At 42.4% G+C, this 22,029-nt stretch overlaps 1 protein-coding gene across 1 annotated transcript in view; it reads left to right on the top strand.

Moving 5' to 3' along the window:
* setx (senataxin) overlaps positions 1–22,029 on the top strand; it is a 65,856-nt gene that overhangs the window by 17,459 nt on the left and 26,368 nt on the right. The window contains 10 exon segments of the mRNA XM_029648404.2: positions 6,193–6,403; positions 6,544–6,650; positions 6,854–7,073; positions 12,077–12,184; positions 13,911–14,091; positions 14,191–14,281; positions 15,921–19,224; positions 19,227–19,489; positions 19,721–19,829; positions 19,984–20,157. Coding sequence (XP_029504264.2) covers positions 6,193–6,403; positions 6,544–6,650; positions 6,854–7,073; positions 12,077–12,184; positions 13,911–14,091; positions 14,191–14,281; positions 15,921–19,224; positions 19,227–19,489; positions 19,721–19,829; positions 19,984–20,157 — 4,768 coding nt within the window.

The following is a 22,029-nucleotide window of genomic DNA, read 5'->3' as shown; positions in this document are numbered from 1 at the left end:
TTCGTGTTGGAACAGCAGGCAGAGAGCGAGTAAACAGTCAGCACAGCCCTTATATACGTCACAGAAAGTAGGTTGACTCTAGGAAGATCGGATCTCCGGATTGGTTCAGCTGGTTGTAGTCTGTAGTCTTCCGCCATTGGCTCAGTTGTCTGTCCGTCATCGTAGAATCTTCTTCGGGCACACAGTGTTCGGTTAAAAGGGAGATTATGTGTGTAATGTGGGAGCTATCCTGTAGGGGACCCCACAGGCTTTACTGTGAAAATACGTTGCTATGTGTTGTCTCAGTTATAACAATGCAATAGCCATGTATTTAGCAGTAGATTGGTCTCCTGCATAATAGCAATTCTTTACAGTGGCACTATTAAATTTTTTTGCATGAAAAACGTTCCCGTTTTAAACAAGATATTTTGTCACAAAGATGCTCGACTATGCATATAATTGACAGCTTTGGAAAGAAAACTCTGATGTTTCCAAAACTGCAAAGATATTGTCTGTGAGTGCCACAGAACTGATGTTATAGGCGAAACCCAGATAAAAATCCAAACAGGAAGTGCCGCATTTTTTGAAACCGCCTTATGCCAATGACCCCTTATATGGCTGTGAATGAGCTTACGTTTTCCACGTATTCCCCAAGGTGTCTACAGCATCTTTTTAGGCATTTCCATTGAAGAATGGCTGTAAGGGACCATATATAGCAAGTGGTCACATGTGTCTCCCGCAGAAAATCTTGCATAAAATACTGAGGTAGCCATTTTTCCAATCGCTTCTTATGAGAAACCAATTGCCTCGACGGATATATTATCGAATATATGTTAAAAACACCTTGAGGATAGATCCTAAACAACGTTTGCCGTGTTTCTGTCAATGTAGCTAATTTTGAAAAAAGTTTGGCGTTGTAGTAGTAGCATTTTCCGGTCGATTTCTCAGCCAAGGATGATGAAGAAACGGGAGCTTTTTCGCCTACAAAAACCATCTTTTTGGAAAAAAGGAACATTTGCGATCTAACTGGAAGTCTCCTGAGTGAAAGCATCTGAAGTTCTTCAAAGGTAAATGATTTAATTTGGTTGCTTTTCTTATTTTCGTGACAATGTTGCCTGCTGCCAGCAGAGCCTAGCATAGCATTATGCCATGATAAACTTACACAAATGCTTGTCTAGTGTTGGCTGTAACGCATATTTAAAAAATCTGAGATGACAGTGTTAACAAAAGGCTAAGCTTGTGTTTGAATATATTTTATTCAACTCATTTGCGATTTTCATGAATAGGAAAAGTTTCTAGTGGTATTTGTGTCCTCTGCGTTATGCTAATGCGTTTGAGGCTATGATTACGCTCCCGGATACGGGATTGCTAGTCGCAAAAGGTTAAACCCTCTTAGAGCTACCCCTCTACTTGTTTCAATTTCCGCCTGAAGACATACCCAAATCTAACAGCCTGTAGCTCAGGCACAGAACCAAGGATATGCATATTCATAGTACCATTTGAAAGAAAACACTGAAGTTTGTGTAAATGTGAATTGAATATTGGAGAATATAACACAATAGATATGGTTTAGATAATACAATGATAAACCATATGTTTTTTATTTTTTGTATCTTTAAAATGAACAAGATAAAACAAACATTCAGATAGGATGATGGGGACAATTTCAGTGAAAAATTATAAGAGGGCAACAGTACAGAATAATAACTTCCAAAATGAGTGTGTTTACATGACATTTATCATGAAGTCACCCAGGTGTCCCACACAAGTAGCCCAAATGTACCCAAGTGGCCAAATTGGTGAAGGTATACGTTTTGAAACCAATAACAATATACAAAATAACATGGGTAACTATTTACACACTTTAAATATTTGGAAGACACTCAGTCTATCAAATCAAATGTATTTATATAGCCCTTTGTACATCAGCTAATATCTCAAAGTGCTGTACAGAATCCCAGCCTAGAACCCCAAACAGCAAGCAATGCAGGTGTAGAAGCACGGTGGCTTGGAAAAACTCCCTAGAAAGGCTAAAACCCAGGAAGAAACCTAGAGGAACCAGGCTGAGGGATGGCCAGTCATAATCTCCACAGAGAACATGGCCGAGATTTTCAAACATTCATAGATGACCAGTAGGGTAATAATAATAATAATAATAATAATAATAATAATAATAATCACAGTAGTTGTAGAGGATGCAACAGGACAGCACCTCAAGAGTAAATATGAACAGTTTAGGGTTCCATAGCCGCAGGCAGAACAGTTGAAACTGGAACAGCAGCAAGGCCAGGTGGACTGGGGACAGCAAGGAGTCATCATGCCAGGTAGTCCCGATGCATGGTCCTAGGGCTCAGGTCCTCCTCCGAGAGAAAGAGAAAATTAGAGAGCATACTTAAATTCACAGGACTCCCGATAAGACAGAAGAAGTACTCCAGATATAACAAACTGACCCTAGCACCCTGACACAAACTACTGCAGCATAAATACTGGAGGCTGAGACAGGAGGGGTCAGGAGACACTGTGGCCCCATCCGATGAGACCCCCGGACAGGGCCAAACAGGCAGGATGTAACCCCACCCACTTTGCCAAAGCTCTACACAATATTGTGCTGCTGATGCCAGGTGCCATAGTGGTCTCTTTCTGCTGTAAAGCATGTGGCGCAGTTGATGGAGGACTTAATTTAGCAAAGAACACAGTGACGCCTCCATGCTGTGCCCTTTTGGCACTGAGGCACATCCATGTCTGCAGAAATAATATATATATATATTATTATATATATGTATTATTATTATTATATATATTTATTATTTATATTTATTATTATTTATATTTATTATTATTTATTATTATTATTATTTATTATTATTATTATATATGTTTATTATTATTATAATATATGAATATGTTTATTATTATATATATTTATTTATTTATTTTATTATTAGATTGAATATACACTGCTCAAAAAAATAAAGAACACTTAAACAACACAATGTAACTCCAAGTCAATCACACTTCTGTGATATCAAACTGTCCACTTAGGAAGCAACACTGACAATACATTTCACATGCTGTTGTGCAAGTGGAATAGACAACAGTTGGAAATTATAGGCAATTAGCAAGGTGATGACCACTTCTCAGTTCCTATGCTTCCTGGCTGATGTTTTGGTCACTTGAATGCTGGCGGTGCTTTCACTCTAGTGGTAGCATGAGACGGAGTCTACAACCCACACAAGTGGCTCAGGTAGTGCAGCTCATCCAGGATGGCACATCAATGCGAGCTGTGGCAAGAAGGTTTGCTGTGTTTGTCAGCGTAGTGTCCAGAGCATGGAGGCGCTACCAGGAGACAGGCCAGTACATCAGGAGACATGGAGGCCGTAGGAGGGCAACAACCCAGCAGCAGGACCGCTACTTCCGCCTTTGTGCAAGGAGGAGCAGGAGGAGCACTGCCAGAGCCCTGCAAAATGACCTCCAGCAGGCCACAAATGTGCATGTCTGCTCAAATGGTCAGAAACAGACTCCATGAGGGTGGTATGAGGGCCCGACGTCCACAGGTGGGGGTTGAGCTTACAGCCCAACACCGTGCAGGACTTTTGGCATTTGCCAGAGAACACCAAGATTGGCAAATTCGCCACTGGCGCCCTGTGCTCTTCACAGATGAAAGCAGGTTCACACTGAGCACATGTGACAGACGTGACAGTCTGGAGACGCCGTGGAAAATGTTCTGCTGCCTGCAACATCCTCCAGCATGACCGGTTTAGCGGTGGGTCAGTCAGTGGGGTGGCAATTCTTTTGGGGGGGGCGCACGGCCCTCCATGTGCTCGCTAGAGGTAGCCTGACTGCCATTAGGTACCGAGATGAGATCCTCAGACCCCTTGTGAGACCATATGCTGATGCGGTTGCCCCTGGGTTCCTCCTAATGCAAGACAATGCTCTAGACCTCATGTGTGACCTCTTGTTTTAAGGACATTACATCAGTTGGATCAGCCTGTAGTGTGGTTTTTCAGTTTAATTTCGAGTGTTACTTCAAATCCAGACCTCCGTGCGTTGATACATTTTATTTCCATTGATTTTTGTCAGCACATTAAACTATGTAAAGAAAAAAAGGATTTAAAAGAATATTTCATTCATTCAGATCTAGGATGTGTTATTTTAGTGTTCCCTTTATTTTTTGGAGCAGTGTATTATGACAGATCAGCTAGATCTACTGTCTTTATTATATTACAACGGTCCAGCTGTATCTACTTTCTCCATTTCACTTTGGCCATTATTGTGGGCATGCCCTCCCCTCAACAGCCTCAAATAGGCTATTTCATGTGGTTTGGGGTGGGGCGGCAGACACACGCATCTCACATTTCATGACATTACATGTTTATATATTGCTTCTAAAAATTTTTAAAAATCACATTTTATATTATTAATTTCAAACCAAGGGCATTAGCATGAGAAGAACTTACCAGTCCAAAACGATGTCCTCTCTCGTTCAAAAAATATTCCTCCACTTGGGAATCGCAAAATGAATCGTCCTACAACAATCCCTCACTTTCCCAATCAATTTATTCTAAAATTGTGTGTACATCTGTATATTTAGATTTAGCTTTCCCTGACGTAGTCGCCATAATGATTGAGATATAAATAGCTGAATATGCGAAACAACGCTGTGCGTAATGTGTTGCTCCTTCCGGTATGAAACTTCAATAGCGAATTACTCTCTACGCCGGAGCTTACTACATGGGTTGGTCTTGCAACACATAAACATGACCTATTGCCGTTTACCTCAGCTCATTGACTATCTACCCAGCTAGATTTCAAGACGATCAGTTGTCATTGGGTTAAAATACAGTCAATCAACGAAACAGGGCAAATCATTGGTGCAGAATGATGTCATTACTTGTCTTCAAATCTGCTTCTTTCAGTCAATACATCCTGCGAAATGACCCATCAGGTTTGATTGGGAGTCCCATTTGGACATTTCTCTCCCTCTAAAAACATAAATATTTTGCCCTTTATTCAAATTACAATCGCTCACTTTTTTTGAAAAATGAAGTAATCTCAAATATATTTTATTTTCATATATAATCAAGTTGATGGCACAGTCATATAGCCCCGGCACCTACATAAAGCTTATGCTCTTAGTACTGTAGCCTACTCCCGATCGTCACATTGTACAGAGCCATACTTTCGGGTTCCATCCTAACAAAAACCCAGAGGGTTTCGTTTTTCTTGCAATAGAAACGACAATGTTCATCAAATTAAGCAAAATGTGGTAATCAATCTATGTTCTTACAAAAAAGGTTTTAAATTCTATAGTAATGCCAATTTTAAAGACTATCAAATGCTTCTCAAAGATTCCCTCTGGTGGTAAAAATGTATGACAATTAAATCAAGTGCCATAGAATTCTGCAGCAGCCCACACAACTTTTAAAGGAGGAACTGTTAAGAGAATTAAGTTCTCATGTTAATTAACCAATTCAATTAAACTACTGTCTGCTATATCAGGATTTGTAGGATATTGTAGACTGACAGAGGCCAGTCTACAATAGTCATGAATGTTTATTTATGAGAGCTCTGCCTATCATTTCCTGTACATTGGTCTATATACCTCACATTTTGTCATAAATGTCCCTCCTCCTCTGAGACAATGACAATATAGTTCACAAGTCTTCTCCTTCTCATACATTGTCTGCCACCTGTTATACAATCTACTACAAGCCCAAGGTCTCTCCCCTCCCTGGGTGGGGAGAGAATGTCCTGTAAGTAACAGTAGTACAGCTTGTCTGTCAATAGCTCCTCTTATCATTTGTTTCACTCTTGCACCCTGCTTACGTACTAAAAAGGAATAAAAAGTCCTAGTTCTAATTCTGACTAGATTTATGATTCTAATGAATTTCATACAATCGTACAGTGACAGGGTAGAATTCTGTTAGTTATAGTTCTATGTTAAATGTATACATAATTGAGTCATTTTTCATAACAGGAACCTCTATGGTTTGTGGTAGATTAATCCACAAAGATGAGCATTAAAATAAGACCACAATATGGAGAGGCAGGTGTGATCACAAAAGGCACTTACTTGAAATACTCTAGTCAGTGTCCACATACTTTACCTACGTTTTTATCTACTCCTTTCCTCAACACAACCCCTTTGATCTCTTGCTCTTTCTCCCCCTCTCACTCACTTATCCCCCCCCCAAAAAACTCTCTCCCAAACAGAGGCTATGGGAGTTGGAGACGTCCAGGCTCCTGGACTTGTTTTCACATGCAGCAAAAGACGCACAGCCGGCAAAGGACCTCAGCTATGTAGAAGAGGACGGTCGGGAAATCGGAGTGTCAAACATCAGCCCCGCAGTGTACGAGGACCGTCTTGGGGTTCCCCTGTCAGAGGTCCTCAAATACCCCTACCTGCTGGCATCCCCTGAATTGAGTGAGTACTCTTTCATTTCAATTTAGGTGATGAATTCCCTATAAATGCCCCCAAACCAAATGTAGGAATGAAACATGCTTGATTAAGTCCTGGACTGTGTTCTTGGTGGGAATAAATTCATCAGATGTTCTCTATTCCAGGTGAAATGTGTGTTGAGGCAATTTGTAAGATGGAGGAATATAACTCCTTCCGGGTGTGTTCTAAAGATCCAGGGATCTACCTCCTCCTCGTCCACCCCAACGAGACGGTAATAACTTGCTGAATTGTTACAAAAAACAAATGTGGACTTTTATGGTTCGATGGTAATAAAACAAAAAAATTATACATTTGGTTTATCTAACACGTCTTTATATTTGCTAAAGAGCTTAAGGCTCTCGTCTGTCTGACATGGTCACAAAAGCTTCTCGAAGTCTCTACGGTCATAACTTCTGCTGTTATTTTTTCTTTCAGGTTAGGCGGTGGGCAATTGGTGCTGCAAGGTCTTTAGGTAAGGTGGACCGAGACGACTTTTATGACCTTCAGGACATCTTCACCTGCATGTTCTACATTGTCGAGCTGAGAATCCCCCAGAACTTCCCAGACATGGATACGTCCTATGATCCGACGACTAAGATGACATTGCTGCAACCGCATCTTTACGATTCCAAAAATGCAAAAAACTACTGGTTGGGTATGTTTCTTTGCCCTGTGTTCACATTTTGGGGTCTTCCAGACCTTTCTCCAAGAGTATGTTTTTTTGTGAAACAAATGATAAATGCTCGACGTTAAGTTAACCATTTCTAAAGTGCAAACAACTACTAAACCCGTTATATGATCCACAGCAGTGTTTTATACACCAAACAAAATATATTAACGCAAAAGATTTTACTATTACAGTTCATATAAGGACTCAATCAATTGAAATAAATAAATTAGGCCTTAATCTCTAACTCCCCATCCCGGGTCCGGGAGCGTAATTATCGACTGACACTAATTAGCATAACGCAACGGACATAAATATTCCTAGAAAATATTCCTATTCATGAAAATCACAAGTGAAATATATTGACACGGCTTAGCCTTTTGTTAATCACCCTGTCATCTCAGATTTTCAAAATATGCTTTACAGCCAAAGCTGCTAGACAAGCATTTGCAAGTTTATCGATAGCCTAGCATAGCATTTTGTCCAGCTAGCAGCAGGTAACTTGGTCACGGAAATCAGAAAAGCAATCAAATTAAATCGTTTACCTTTGAGCTTTGGATGTTTTCACTCACGAGACTCCCAGTTAGATAGCCAATGTTCCTTTTTTTCCAAAAATATTATTTTTGTAGGTGAAATAGCTCCGTTTGTTCTTCACGTTTGGCTGAGAAATCGCCCGGAAATTGCAGTCACAAACACAGAAAAATATTCCAAATTAGCTCCATAATATCGACAGAAACATGGAAAACGTTGTTTATAATCAATCCTCAAGGTGTTTTTCAAATATCTATTCGATAATATATCCACAGGGACAATTGTTTTTTTTTAGTGGGACCGATTGGAATAATGGCTACCTCTGTATTTTACGTGAGACTCACTCTGAGAGCCATCAGGGGACCACTTGCGCAATGTAGCCGCTTATTCTTCAACATAAATGCGTAAAACTACGTCACAAAGTAATCTGGTTGATAGCCCATTCACTGCTCAATTGGAACGCAGAGCTTTCAAAAGATGAGTCACTTCCGGATTGGATTTTTCTCAGGCTTTCACCTCTGCAATATCAGTTCTGTTATACTCACAGGCAATATTTTTACAGTTTTGGAAACTTTAAGCTGTCAATTTATATGCATATTCTAGCATCTTGTCCTGGCAAAATATCCTGTTTACTACGGGAACGTTATTTTTCCAAAAATGAAAATACTGCCCCCTAGTCACAAGGTTAATCTATGAATTTCAAATGACTGGGAATACAGATATCCATCTGTTGGTCTTTGTGTATCAGAATCATTCAGTATCTGGTGTGACCACCATTTGCCTCAAGCAGTGCGACACAACTCCTTCAAATAGTGTGGATTAGGCTGTTGATTATGCGCAGTGGAATGTAGTCCACTCCTCTTCAATGGCTGTGCGAAGTTGATGGAAATTGGAGGCAACTGGAACACGTCATACACATTGATCCAGAACATCCCAAACATGCTCGATAGGTGACATGTTTGGTGAGTATGCAGGCGATGGAAGAATTGGGACATTTTCAGCTGTTAGGAATTGTCTACAGATCCTTGCGACATGGGGCTGTGCGTTATCATGCTGAAACATGAGGTGATGGCGGCGGATGAATGGCACGGCACGACAATGGGCCTCAGGATCGCATCACGCTATCTCTGTGCAGTCAAATTGCCATAGATAAAATGCATTTGTTTGTTGTCTGTAGCTTATGCCTGCCCATACCATAACCCCACTGCAACCATGAGGCACTCTGCTTACAATGTTGACATCAGCATACCGCTCACTCACATGATGCCTTTGACGCTGTCTGCCACCTGCCCGGTGTAGTATCTGGGATCTACATCTGTTTATATTAGTTACTGTGCTGTTACTAAGCAGTAATGCATTACGGCAGTGTTACGTTACTACACCTAATAGGAAATGCACATGCGCACTGGAAAGCCGGGAACTGTAGAGCACGAGGGGTTTTTGACTAAACGACAACTGTACTCCCGTCTCCTGCCTGGTCATTTCTCCACAACACAAATATTACACCCGGTAGAATTTAAACTTCCCTGGGACGGTTTCTGACAGTTTGTGCAGAAATTCTTTGGTTGTGCAAACCCACCGTTTCTGGACGTCCTGGGCTGGCGCGGTTACATTTGGTCTGCGGCTGTGAGATTGGTTGGACCTACTGCCAAAGTCTCTAAAACGAAAGAGGTGGCTTACAACCTCATCAAAAAAAGAAACACAACTTTTCAGGACCTTGTCTTTCAAAGATAATTTGTAGAAATCAAAATAACTTCACAGAGCTTCATTGTAAAGGGTTTAAACACTGTTTCCCATGCTTGTTCATTGAACCATAAACAATTAATGAACATGCACCTGTGGAACGGTCGTTAACTTTTTATGGCTGCAGGGGCAGTATTGAGTAGCTTGGATGAAAAGGTGCCCATTGTAAACGGCCAGCTCCTCAGTCTGTTGCTAATATATGCATTATTATTATTATTATTAGTATTGGATAGAAAACACTAAAGTTTCCAAAATTGTCAAAATATTGTCTGTGTATAACATAACTGATATTGCAGGCGAAACCCAGAGGAAAATCAAACCAGGTGTCAAGGTGTCAAGTCTTCAGACATAGTTTCAGGCTTTTATTTTGAAAAATGAGCCAGAACGATAACATCGCGTCAAGTGGTCACATGAGTTTTGCTCACGCAACAGAATTTGGACAGCTGTTGTTTTTCCCTCTCCTACTGTGAAAGACATTTGCGGTTGATATATTATCGATTATATATTTTAAAAACAACCTGCCAATCGATTATAAAAAACATTCAACATTTTTCTGTGGACATTATGGAAACTTTGGAATTTGTCTGTGTTCTCGTGACCGCTCTTTCCTGTGGATTTCTGAACGCGACAGAGGTATTTTGGATATAAAAATCATCTTTATGGAACAAAATGTAACTGGGAGTCTCGTGAGTGAAAACATCCGAAGATAATCAAAGGTAAACGATTCATTTGATTACTTTTCTGATTTCTGTGACCGAGCGAAGTGTACTTAATGTTTTATCGTGCGATCGCTAAATTTACACAAACGCTTAGATTGATTTCGCTTTAAAGCATAATTTCAAAATATGAGACAGGTGGATTAACAAAAGGCTAATCTGTGTTTTCCTATATTGCACTTGTGATTTCATGAATATAAATATTTATATATTTATTGTATGTAGCGCTATGCTATTCAGCGGTTGTTGATGACACTTTTCCGGATTGCAGCCATAAAAAGTTAAGACACAAACAGCTTACAGACAGTAGGCAATTAAGGTCACAGTTATGAAAACTTAGGACACTAAAGAGGCCTTTCTACTGACTCAAAACACACACAAAAAGATGCCCAGGGTCCCTGCTCATCTGCGTGAACGTGCCTTGGGCATGCTGCAAGGAGGGATGAGGAATGCAGATGTGGCCAGGGCAATAAATTGCAATGTCCGTACAGTGAGATGTCTAAGACAGCGCTACAGGGAGGCAGGACGGACAGCTGATCGTCCTCGCAGTGGCAGACCATGTGTAACAACAGATCGGTACATCTGAACATCACACCTCCGTTACAGGTGCAGGATGGCAACAAACTGCCCGAGTTAGACCAGGAACGCACAATCCCTCCATCAGTGCTCAGACTGTTCTCAATAGGCTGAGAGAGGTGGACTGAGGGCTTGTAGGCCTGTTATAAGGCAGGTCCTCAACAGACATCACCGGCAACAACGTTTCCTATGGGAACAAACCCACCATCGCTGGGCAAGACAGGACTGGCAAAAAGTGCTCATAACCAACGTGTCACGGTTTTGTCTCACCAGGGGTGATGGTCGGATTCACGTTTATCGTCAAAGGAATGAGCGTTACACCGACCATTATTCTGGAGCGGGATCAATTTTGAAGTGGAGGGTCTGTCATGGTGTGGGGCGGTGTGTTGCTGCATCACGGGACTGAGCTTGTCATTGCAGGCAATCTCAACGCTGTGCGTTACAGGGAAGATATCCTTCTCCCTCACGTGGTACCCTTCCTGCAGGCTCCTCCTGACATGACCCTCCAGCATGACAATGCCGCCAGCCATACTGCTCGTTCTGTGTGTGATTTCCTGCAAGACAGGAATGTCAGTGTTCTGCCATGGCCAGCGAAGACCCTGCATTTCAATCCCATTCAGCACGTCTGGGACCTGTTGGATCGGATGGCTAGCCCCCCACCCCCCCAGGATTGTCCGGGAACTTGCAGGTGCCTTGGTGGGAGAGTGGGGTAACCTCTCACAGCAAGAACTGGCACATCTGGTTGCAGTCCATGAGGCGGAGATGCACTGTGGTACTTAATGCAGCTGGTGGCCACACCAGGTACTCACTGTTACTTTTGTTCAGGGACACATTATTCCATTTCTTGTTCAGTTTGTCTGTTTAATCTTATGTTCATACAAATATTTCCACGTTAAGTTTGCTAAAAATTATCGCAGTTGACAGTGAGGACGTTTCAATTTTAGTGTTAGGTAGTGAAATAAAAATTACGTTCTCTGGCAACAGCTCGGGTGGACATTCCTGCAGTCAGCATGACAATTGCATGCTCCCTCAACTTGAGGTATCTGTGTCATTGGGTTGTGACGGCTACGTTGTAGTGTCCTTTTATTGTTCTTAGCACAAAGTGCAACTGTGTAATGATCATGCTTTTAATATGCCACACCTGTCAGGTGGATGGATTATCTTGGGAAAGAAGAAATGCTCACTAACAGGGATGTCAACAAGTTTTTGTACAACATTTGAGAAATAAGCTTTCTGTGTGTAAGAAATTTTAGGTGAGATTTAATTTCAGCTCATGAAATGTGGGACCAACACTTTACATGTGTTTTGTTCAGTATAGATTTGATTGAGCAACAGGGTAAACAGTATAGAATGTGAATAGAGAACTTGTTTATGAGCAATGGCGTCAATATTAAGCATCAGTTTATGCCCTCTCCCCACCCCCAGGTATCTGTATGCTTCTGACACAGCTGGATGCCCAGGCTATGGACTCCCTGTTCCTGGGGCCAGACAAACAGGCCAACATACTGCTCTGTATCCTTAATGCCTTGAAGGGTAAAGGAATAGCTACTTTATATCTTATCGTAAAATGTTTTTCTTTTACCATTGTGCCAAATTAACATAATGCTGGTCAGTAGAGCTAATTTGCTGTCTTCAGTTTCATCTTTGCGAGTAGTAACCTTTAATTTAACCAGGAAAAGACCTTAATGGTTAGAAACCTATTTTGCAATAGGAACCTGGCAAGCGGTCAGTAGGAAGAAGTCTGCATGTACATACATACACTGCTCAAAAAAATAAAGGGAACACTTAAACAACACAATGTAACTCCAAGTCAATCACACTTCTGTGAAATCAAACTGTCCACTTAGGAAGCAGCACTGATTGACAATAAATGTCACATGCTGTTGTGCAAATGGAATAGACAACAAATGGAAATTATAGGCAATTAGCAAGACACTCAATAAAGGAGTGGTTCTGCAGGTGATAACCACAGACCACTTCTCAGTTCCTATGCTTCCTGGCTGATGTTTTGGTCACTTGTGCTTACAGCCCAACACCGTGCAGGACGTTTGACATTTGCCAGAGAACACCAAGATTGGCAAATTCGCCACTGGCGCCCTGTGCTCTTCACAGATGAAAGCAGGTTCACACTGAGCACATGTGACAGACATGACAGTCTGGAGACGCCGTGGAGAACGTTCTGCTGCCTGCAACATCCTCCAGAATGACCGGTTTGGCGGTGGGTCAGTCATTGTGTGGGGTGGCATTTCTTTGGGCGGGCCGCACAGCCCTCCATGTGCTCGCCAGAGGTAGCCTAACGGCCATTAGGTACCGAGATGAGATCCTCAGACCCCTTGTGAGACCATATTCTGGTGCGGTTGGCCCTGGGTTCCTCCTAATGCAAGGCAATGCTAGACCTCATGTGGCTGGAGTGTGTCAGCAGTTCCTGCAAGAGGAAGGCATTGGTGCTATGGACTGGCCCGCCCGTTCCCCAGACCTGAATCCAATTGAGCACATCTGGGACATCATGTCCCGCTCCATCCACCAACGCCACGTTGCACAACAGACTGTCCAGGAGTTGGTGGATGCTTTAGTCCAGGTATGGGAGGAGATCCCTCAGGAGACCATCCGCCACCTCATCAGGAGCATGCCCAGGCGTTGTAGTGAGGTCATGCAGGCACGTGGAGGCCACACACACTACTGAGCCTCATTTGGATTTGTTTTAAGGATATTACATCAAAGTTGGATCAGCCTGTAGAAATTCAGACCTCCATGGGTTGATAAATTTGATTTCCATTGATAATCTTTGTGTGATTTTGTTGTCAGCACATTCAACTATGTAAAGAAAGTATTTAATAAGAATATTTCATTCAGATCTAGGATGTGTTATTTTAGTGTTCCCTTTATTTTTTTGAGCAGTGTGTAATACATTCAAAATAATTGCAATGGTCAATTTGAAGAAAATGTATCAGGGTTCTAAACACTGACAGCGATGTCTTCAGTTTTTTAGTCTTTAGTAGTTTGTTCCAACACCAGAGAATGTTATAGGATATATATATTTTTTGTTCTTGCACATTTCAGCCCTAGGAACTGGGAAAGAGCCCTGACTGAGCATAGGCTGTGGGATTGTGATGTTAGTTGGGAGCAAAGATATGTAGGGAGTTGCCGAGCACTGCCTTGTACTCAAGTATGTTCCCGTGCTTAACCATAGTCCAACACAGATAAAAATGAACCTTCCTAAATGACTTAGCTAGTAATATGTTAACGTTTATTTCCCCAGATGAAGAACCATCCAACGAGATGGATCCCTTCTGGCCAGTCTTGCAATGTTTTATGGTGATCTTGGATTGTTTGGGCTCCAGGTTTTGGGGTCAGATTGAGCCATCCCAAGCCTTCCAGGCCATCACACAAAGCCCTAGCTACTCTGGAGAGCTCGATAGCATCCGACAACAAACCATGATGTACATTTCACTCTTTATCTTGCCTTGAATTCTTTCATATTGTTATTTCTTCCAAGTTAAGAATATGGTTGATACTATTCTTCTTTTGCTCCTCCGTAGATCACGGGTTAAAACAGAAACTACATATGATGATGATGACATGGTGACCTGCAGTCAGATGGTATATGACAGTAACGCCAAAGTGAGCAAGGTAATAACAACCATCTGTTGCATTTGTATATTATTAGTTGTATCTAATTCCTTTGTACATCTGTGGTTAGTGTTGTGCACTTGAAGCTTTCCCAGAACATTACCTTTAGAGTAAAACGCACGATGCGGAACAACACCGCTTTAACAAGCTCTTCTCAAGCTCTTCTCCCTCATCTTTCTTACAGAAGGATTCAAAGCTTGTTTCATGTGCTACCAGTCAAGAGCGTCCACTAGTCAGGGACAGTGTTGAGGTTATTTATTGCGAGCTGTCTTAACAAGTCCAATACAGCAAATGAAAGAGACACATCTTGTTAATCTACCCATCGTGTCTGATTAAAAAACAAAAAAAACATTGTTTTACAGCGAAAACACGACATATATTTGTTAGATCACCACCAAATCCTAAAAACACAGCCATTTTCCCCAGCCAAAGATAGTCACAAAAGCAGAATTAGAGATAAAATTAATCACTAACCTTTGATAATCTTCATCAGATGACTCATATGACTTGTTACACAATACATTCATGTTTTGTTCGATAATATGCATATTTATATCCATAAATCTCGGTTTACATTGGCGCCATGTTCAGAAATGCCTCCAAAATATCCGGAGTAATTACAGAGAGCTACATCATAACAGAAATACTCATCATAAACTTTGACGAAAGGTACATGTTTTACATATAATTAAAGATACACTGGTTCTTAATGCAACTGCTGTGTCAGATTTTTTAAAAACATTACGAAAAAAGCATACCATGCAATAATCTGAGACGGCGCTCAGACGTAAATATATTTCTCCGCCATATTGGAGTCAACAGAAATACGAAATTACATCATAAATATTCCCTTTGATGATCTTTCATCAGAATGCAGTGCAAGGAATCCTAGTTCCGCAATAAATCGTTGTTTTGTTCCATAATGTCCATGACTAGAGTCCAATTAGCTACTTTGCTAGCACGTTTAGTTCACATGTCCAAAAACTGGCACTGGTCCAGGCGAACTCGGATAAACTTCAAAAAGATATATTCCTGGTCGAATAAACTGGTCAAACTAAGTAGAGAATCAATCTTCAGGATGTTATTATACATTTACATTTAAGTCATTTAGCAGACGCTCTTATCCAGAGCGACTTACAAATTCATATATCCAATAACGTTCCAACCGGAGCATTCGTTTTTGTCTACAGAGTAATGGAACGCAAGGCGATATAATGACTACTATGCGTAACCAGGACGTAGGAAGTGCGAACAGATCCATATCTTATTTGGATGTGAATAGGCGATGAGTTGAAAATCAACCAGCCCCAGAATTTCCACTTCCTGTTTGGAAGTTTGCCTGCCCTTTGAGTTCTGTTATACTAACAGATATAATTCAGACAGTTCAGACAAACTTCAGTGTTTTCTATCCAATAGTAAGCATATATTAGCATCTGGGACAGAGTAGGAGGCAGTGAGTTAAACATGTGGGGTACATCTCTGTGCAGTGGCCTTTAGTTTGATGGAGCCATTCTAGGTGTGACATGGTTTTATTACATGTCATATTACAAAATACATTGAGTTGAAGGTATGTTAACTTCCTATGCATTTCTCTAATCTTATGTAATACCATGATATGTATTACTATTTTATTTTGTAGGGAAGCAGACGCTCACGTGGTGTGGATAGCAATGTGGTCTATGAGGATATGAGTTCTCTGGTCAACCTCCTGCATTCAGACGTTGGACAGGCATTGCGTGTGCACGACAGCACATTTCTCTGGTTCATTCCCTTTGTAAAATCTGTTATGGACCTTGACGAACACAGCGTCCTATACATTACTGAGGTTGTCCACTACCTATGTGGGGAGATCAGCACAGACCTCCCGAAGCCCCAGGTTCGCATATGTGACAAGGTCACAGAGTTCTTCACTCTTATTCTGGTCCATATCATCGAATTGCACCTGGGGAGTGGCCGCATGAATATGCTCTATTACTGCGCTCCCAAGTGGGTGGGCGTGTTAGTGAAATGTGCCACCCTGCCAGGTGACGCTTTCGTCCATACCTCGGAAGGTCCAGTTTCTCACTCTGTGTCTTCCACATCCTCCTTGAGGGTCAGTGTGCCACGAAAGGCCTCTACTAGCAGGGCTGTTCCACAGGCATGCATGCATATCATCCGGTCCCTGCTGAAGGAAGGGACCAGGTTGAACCCCAACAGCAAGTGCCACCACTTCCTGAACCTTCTGAACAAGCACCTCAGAGACGGGCAACAGAGGGAGTGGAAGCTGATTAGGCCAGAGATTCAGGAGCTTCAGATCTGTTTGAAGGACTATGTCAAGATGATGATGAACAGGCCAACCATAAGTACTTCTCCACCTGAACCGCTGGACATTGAGGCAGGGCCTGTGGCACCAACCACACCTCCACTTCAGTCAAGCAATGACCCCTCGGGACCTAGCAGCTTAGCTGAATTTAACCCTCCTATAAAACGGGAAGGGTTGTGGGATGATGTCGAAGGCAGTACATCTGGTGGTGGGGATTTTTCTGGAGTTCAGAGGGGGTGGGACATAAACATAGCGTTGGTGAAAAAGGAGCCCCTAACGCCTGAAGAGGAGTTTGTAGAGCCGACTAATGATTCTAGACCAACCCAAGACAACTTAACTTCCTTGAGGGCAGATCCAGAGAAAATACAGGTGATCAAATCCAGACTCGGCCAGCTTATGACCAAGAAGTCCAAGTCTGAGAGAGCGAGGCCCTCTGTAGGGCTCAGTGAATTCGGTAAAGAGAAACCTGAAAATCTGCTCACCAGCCGTAGAGAGGAGGCATCCAACCTTCAAGGCATTAGCAGACACCCTCCATGCCTCCAAGAATCCATGGACAATGTGCCTCTCTCTGTTTTAAAAAGTTATCTTAAAGGGAAAGAAGGCTCCAAATCCTCACGAGATCTGAGTAAAGGAAACTCGAGACAATTTGACCGACCGCAATCCCCACCAAAGTCAACTTCAGATGTAATTGTTATATCTGATGATGAGGCTACATTAGATGTTGGTAGAGCAAGAAGGCCTGAGTGTTTGTCTGAGACCTCCCAAATAAAAAATGAACCAGATGCCTCTGACCAGAATCCTAGTCCCTGGCGTGATTACGATGGAGACATGAGTGAATCTCAGGTGTTTGAATTTGAAACACAGGAAGATATGGTGTCTGCCTGGTCCAACAGAGATTCGGAAAGTAACATGCCACCCGAAAAGCCCAAAGACGATAGCCCTGTCAGTCCATCTTCAAGAGAGCCTTTATCAAGCTGGGAATGTGATACACAACCGATCTATGACGAGGATATCGAAAGAGCCTGTCAGCAGGTTGAGAAGGAGCTTGAGAAGCCTAAGACCCCACCTCAAGGGCTCAAACGGGCCATTGTTGTCAAAAAAAGAAATCTTCTTGTTGATGCAAAACCATTGGCCTCCAAATGCCTGAGCAAGAAACCTACGGTGGTAGAAAAACGAATCAAAGAGCCTGTGAAGGATGCTCCCCATGCAGTCACACCGCCATTGAGAAAAAGCAGTTCAACGGTACGTTCAAACAGACTGGAAACTGAGACACACTCTTCCTTAACCACATCAGCTATCTCACACAAAACGTCATTAACTCCAGCCATTGTCCCTCCTAAAAAAGTCAGAAAAGCCACAGAGCCTGTTTCCACAGCTGAGAAGCTTGGCCTTAAGAAGAAGGTGCGAAAGGCCTTTGATCTTTCCCAGGGATCACGTGATTCTGTTGGTGATCTGAGGCACCACGGCGCTACAGTCAATGTCCCACAGGCCAAGAAGCCGACCCGACAGACCAAGAGGTCGAAGGTGACCTTCCCTCAGAAGGGAGTGGTCAAAGGGAGTAACACTAAGCTGTTCCAGTTCTTCAGGCAGAGCAAGCAGGCATTGGGAGCAGGAATTTCTGAAAAGGCAGAGCCAATGAAGAGAAATCTGAAAAAGATTGATGAAATTCAAACTCCCAGTTTTGCTACAGAGGAGGACGATGAAGACGAGGACCTGCAGTGTTCCCAGCAAGATCCTGCCTGTCATGAGGAACAGCTGACGTTCAATCGCAGCTCTCAAAGAGCCAATGAGGACAAACCAGCATCCTCTAATACAGTGAGTAGTGTGTTGTCTAACATGGACAGGCAGATCTCTCCATACTTTCAAAGGAATGATGTCACACCTGGACCTTCTGGTCAAGTCCCCAAAAGCAATGAAGGTGAAGATTATGATGCAGACTGGATGCACCTCACCCAAATGGAGCCAACTGAAATGGAGATGTGCACGCAGTTGGAGGAGGAAGAAGATTTCTTCTACACACAGCGGGACCCTGTAGACATGGACATTGACGCAGACAGCCAGAGGCCCTTTGAGGATAAAGGAGGGTCTTCAGACTTGACATGGTTTAAACAGGCAGACGAAGGGCAAGAGGCTCCACTTGCCACACAGACTTTTAAGAAACCGGCTACTCCGCCACCCTCACGCTCTAACTTGACTCAGGATGATGAGCGCTTGTTCCTGAAACCAGGAATGTCTCCTATGTCAGTTAAAAAGGCCAAGCCGTCCACCACCAAGATCTACGCAACCTCTAGCTCCAGGAGTGCCTCCTTGGTGCAAGAGATGGAGAGGACTGCCAATGCTCCATTTTCGGCTTCTTCTGCACCTGCTGGAAGAGGTAGGCCTGCCCGGCCAGTTGTGCCTGCCCGGCCAGTTGTGCCAGGCCTGCCAGTTGTGCATGCACAAAGTCCCTGTGTACGACAACTTCCTTCTCATCAAGAGGTTGGTCAGTCTCTTCCACTGAATCGACTCTTATACAAACCCATCGCGCCACAACCACCACCTAAACCCATTCCACCAAAACAACCACCACCCAGACCTGAACAAAACCTCCCCCATCCACCTTGCCTGCCCCTCCGCCCTGTCCAGCACAGCAACACATGTTCCACCCCCAGCCCTCCACCTCCAGGCATGACGCCCCTTTCCGAAGTCAGATCCCCAACCCAGAAGTTGGCTTCAGATTTGACACTACCTTCCTAGTTCAACACATCCTGAAATGGACCTTTGATATGTTCAGTAACTACAAGCAGTTTGGTATACCCTCTGAGGTATGTGAGTTACCACTGAAGGAAGTAGGATCCAGCTTCAGCTCTTATGATGAATACTACAAGACCTTTTACCCCCTGCTTCTCACCAACACTTTTGAGGAGGTCAGTAGTCAATTTGTTACAAAATAGATTGTAACTCGTTTAGGTGTGACTTTTGTCCTGCTATGGTGCATTTAGGCTGAAGGCAACTGAAAAGAATGGCCAGTCTAGCATTACAAAGAATTAACATTTTGGCAAATTTTAGTGGTGAGTAATGAGTCACAAAATAGTTTTTAATGGCGATCTCTTGGAGTTGATCTCTTCTATTAAGGTCAAATTCTCTTCTCATCAAAGCTTGCAGGTGAATGGCTAAAGAACAAGGAATCAGGAAAGGTGGTAACTCAGAATTTAAAAGTTGTCGCACATGAGTACAGCCACAGTGTTTGGAATGTCAGCTTTACAGGTAAGCTTAAGTAACCATTTTTTTTATATAGAGTATGCTAACCATTTAAAAACAGCAATGCTTGAAGCTTGCACTAGACTCTACATACTGTAAACAATTGTTAATTGTCATGTTGTCCCAAAGCTGAGCCACGTAACAAACCTATTTTTGTCAGCGAGCATTACTGCCAGTGATGACTCCCGTCAGATGTTCCCACGGGAGGAGGACCTGGTCATTCTGTGGCTGCCCCAGAATAGAGGTGCTTACTCTTGGCATGAGCAGGACCTCTTGGATCCCCAAGAACAATTTGGATATGTGCAGAGATCCAATGTCTGCAACGGAGGCGTGGGTGAGTACATTTGTGTGTAAGAGGCCAGGAAGTGATACATTAACTTTTTATGGTATAGGGGACGGATGCTTCCCACTTGGGCAAAAAACAGGGAAAATGCAGCGCGGCAAATAAAATAAAAAATGATATAAAAATCAAACTTTCATTAAATCACACATGTAAGATACTCAATTAAAGCTACACGTTGTGAATCCAGCCAACATATCAGATTTTTAAAAGGCTTTTCGGCGAAAGCATAAAAAGCTATTATCTGATAGCACAATAGTAAACAAAGAGGGTAGCATATTTCAACCCTGCAGGCGCTACACAAAACGCAGAAATAAAATATAAAACATGCATTACCTTTGACGAGCTTCTTTTGTTGGCACTCCAATATGTCCCATAAACATCACAATTGGTCATTTTGTTCGATTAATTCCGTCCATATATATCCAAATGTCCGCGTTTGATCCAGAAAAAAACAGCTTCCAAAAAACACGTCACCACAAAATATTTCAAAAGTTGCCTATAAACTTTGCCAAAATATTTCAAACTACTTTTGTAATACAACTTTAGGTATTTTAAAATGTTAATAATCGATTAAATTGTAGACGGGTCTGTGTTCAATACAAGAAGACAACAAACCAACGCTACTTTTCACGTCTTGCGCACTCAACAGTATTACCCAGTTCCTAGATGGCCTACTTCTTCATTGCACAAATGAATAACCTCAACCAAATTCCAAAGACTGGTGACATCCAGTGGAAGCGGTAGGAACTGAAAACCGGTTCCTAAGAAATATAATTTGCCAATGAGAACTCAGAACACAGACAGAGATAAAAAACAAAACATTCTGAACGTTTAGTCCTCAGGTTTTGCCTGCTACATAAGTTCTGTTGTACTCAGAAATGATTCAAACAGTTTTAGAAACTTCAGAATGTTTTCTATCCAAATATGCATATTTTTAGTAGATCTTATATTCCTGGCATGAGTAGCAGGAAGTTGAAATTGGGCACGCTATTTATCCAAAAGTGAAAATGCTTCCCCCGATACCTTAAGAAGTTAAGAGGGAAGGGGGTTGTAATTGCTATGGAAAGACAAGTTGAATAGAAAAACCATTGTAGACCTCCAAGTCTGGTTCATCCTTGGGAGCAATATCCAAATGCCTGAAGGTACCACGTTAATCTGTACAAACAATAGTACACAAGTATAAACACCATGGGACCACGCAGCCGTCATACCACTCAGGAGACGTATTCTGTCTCCTAGAGATGAACGTACTTTAGTGTGAAAAGTACAAATGAATCCCAAATGGACCTTGTGAACATGCTGCAGGAAACCGGTACAAAAGTATCTATATCCACAGTAAAACGAGTCCAATATCGACATATCCTGAAAGGCTGCTCGGCAAGGAAGAAGCCACTGCTCCAAACCGCCATAAAAATGCCAAACTACGGTTTGCAACTGCTCATGGGGACAATGATTGCACTTTTTGGAGACATATCCTTTGGTCTGATGAAACAAAAATGGAACTATTTGGCCATAATGACCATCGTTATGTTTAGCGGAATAATGGGGAGGCTTGTAAGCCGAAGAACACCATCCCAACCGTGAAGCACTGGGGTGGCAGCATCATGTTATGGGGGTGATTTGCTGCAGGAGGGACTGTTGCACTTCACAAAATGGATGGAATCATGAGGAAGCAAAATTATGTGGATATATTGAAGGAACATCTCAAGACATCAGTTAAAGCTTGGTTGCAAATGTGTCTTCTAAATGGACAATGACCCCAAGCATACTTCCAAAATTGTGGCAATATGACTTAAGGACAAGAAAGTCAAGGTATTGGCGTGGCCATCACAAAGCACTGGACCTCAATCCTTTGGAAAATTT

Source organism: Oncorhynchus nerka, linkage group LG4, assembly GCF_034236695.1.
Source record: "Oncorhynchus nerka isolate Pitt River linkage group LG4, Oner_Uvic_2.0, whole genome shotgun sequence".
Lineage (NCBI taxonomy): Eukaryota > Metazoa > Chordata > Actinopteri > Salmoniformes > Salmonidae > Oncorhynchus > Oncorhynchus nerka.
This window is presented reverse-complemented; position numbering and strand designations above follow the sequence as displayed.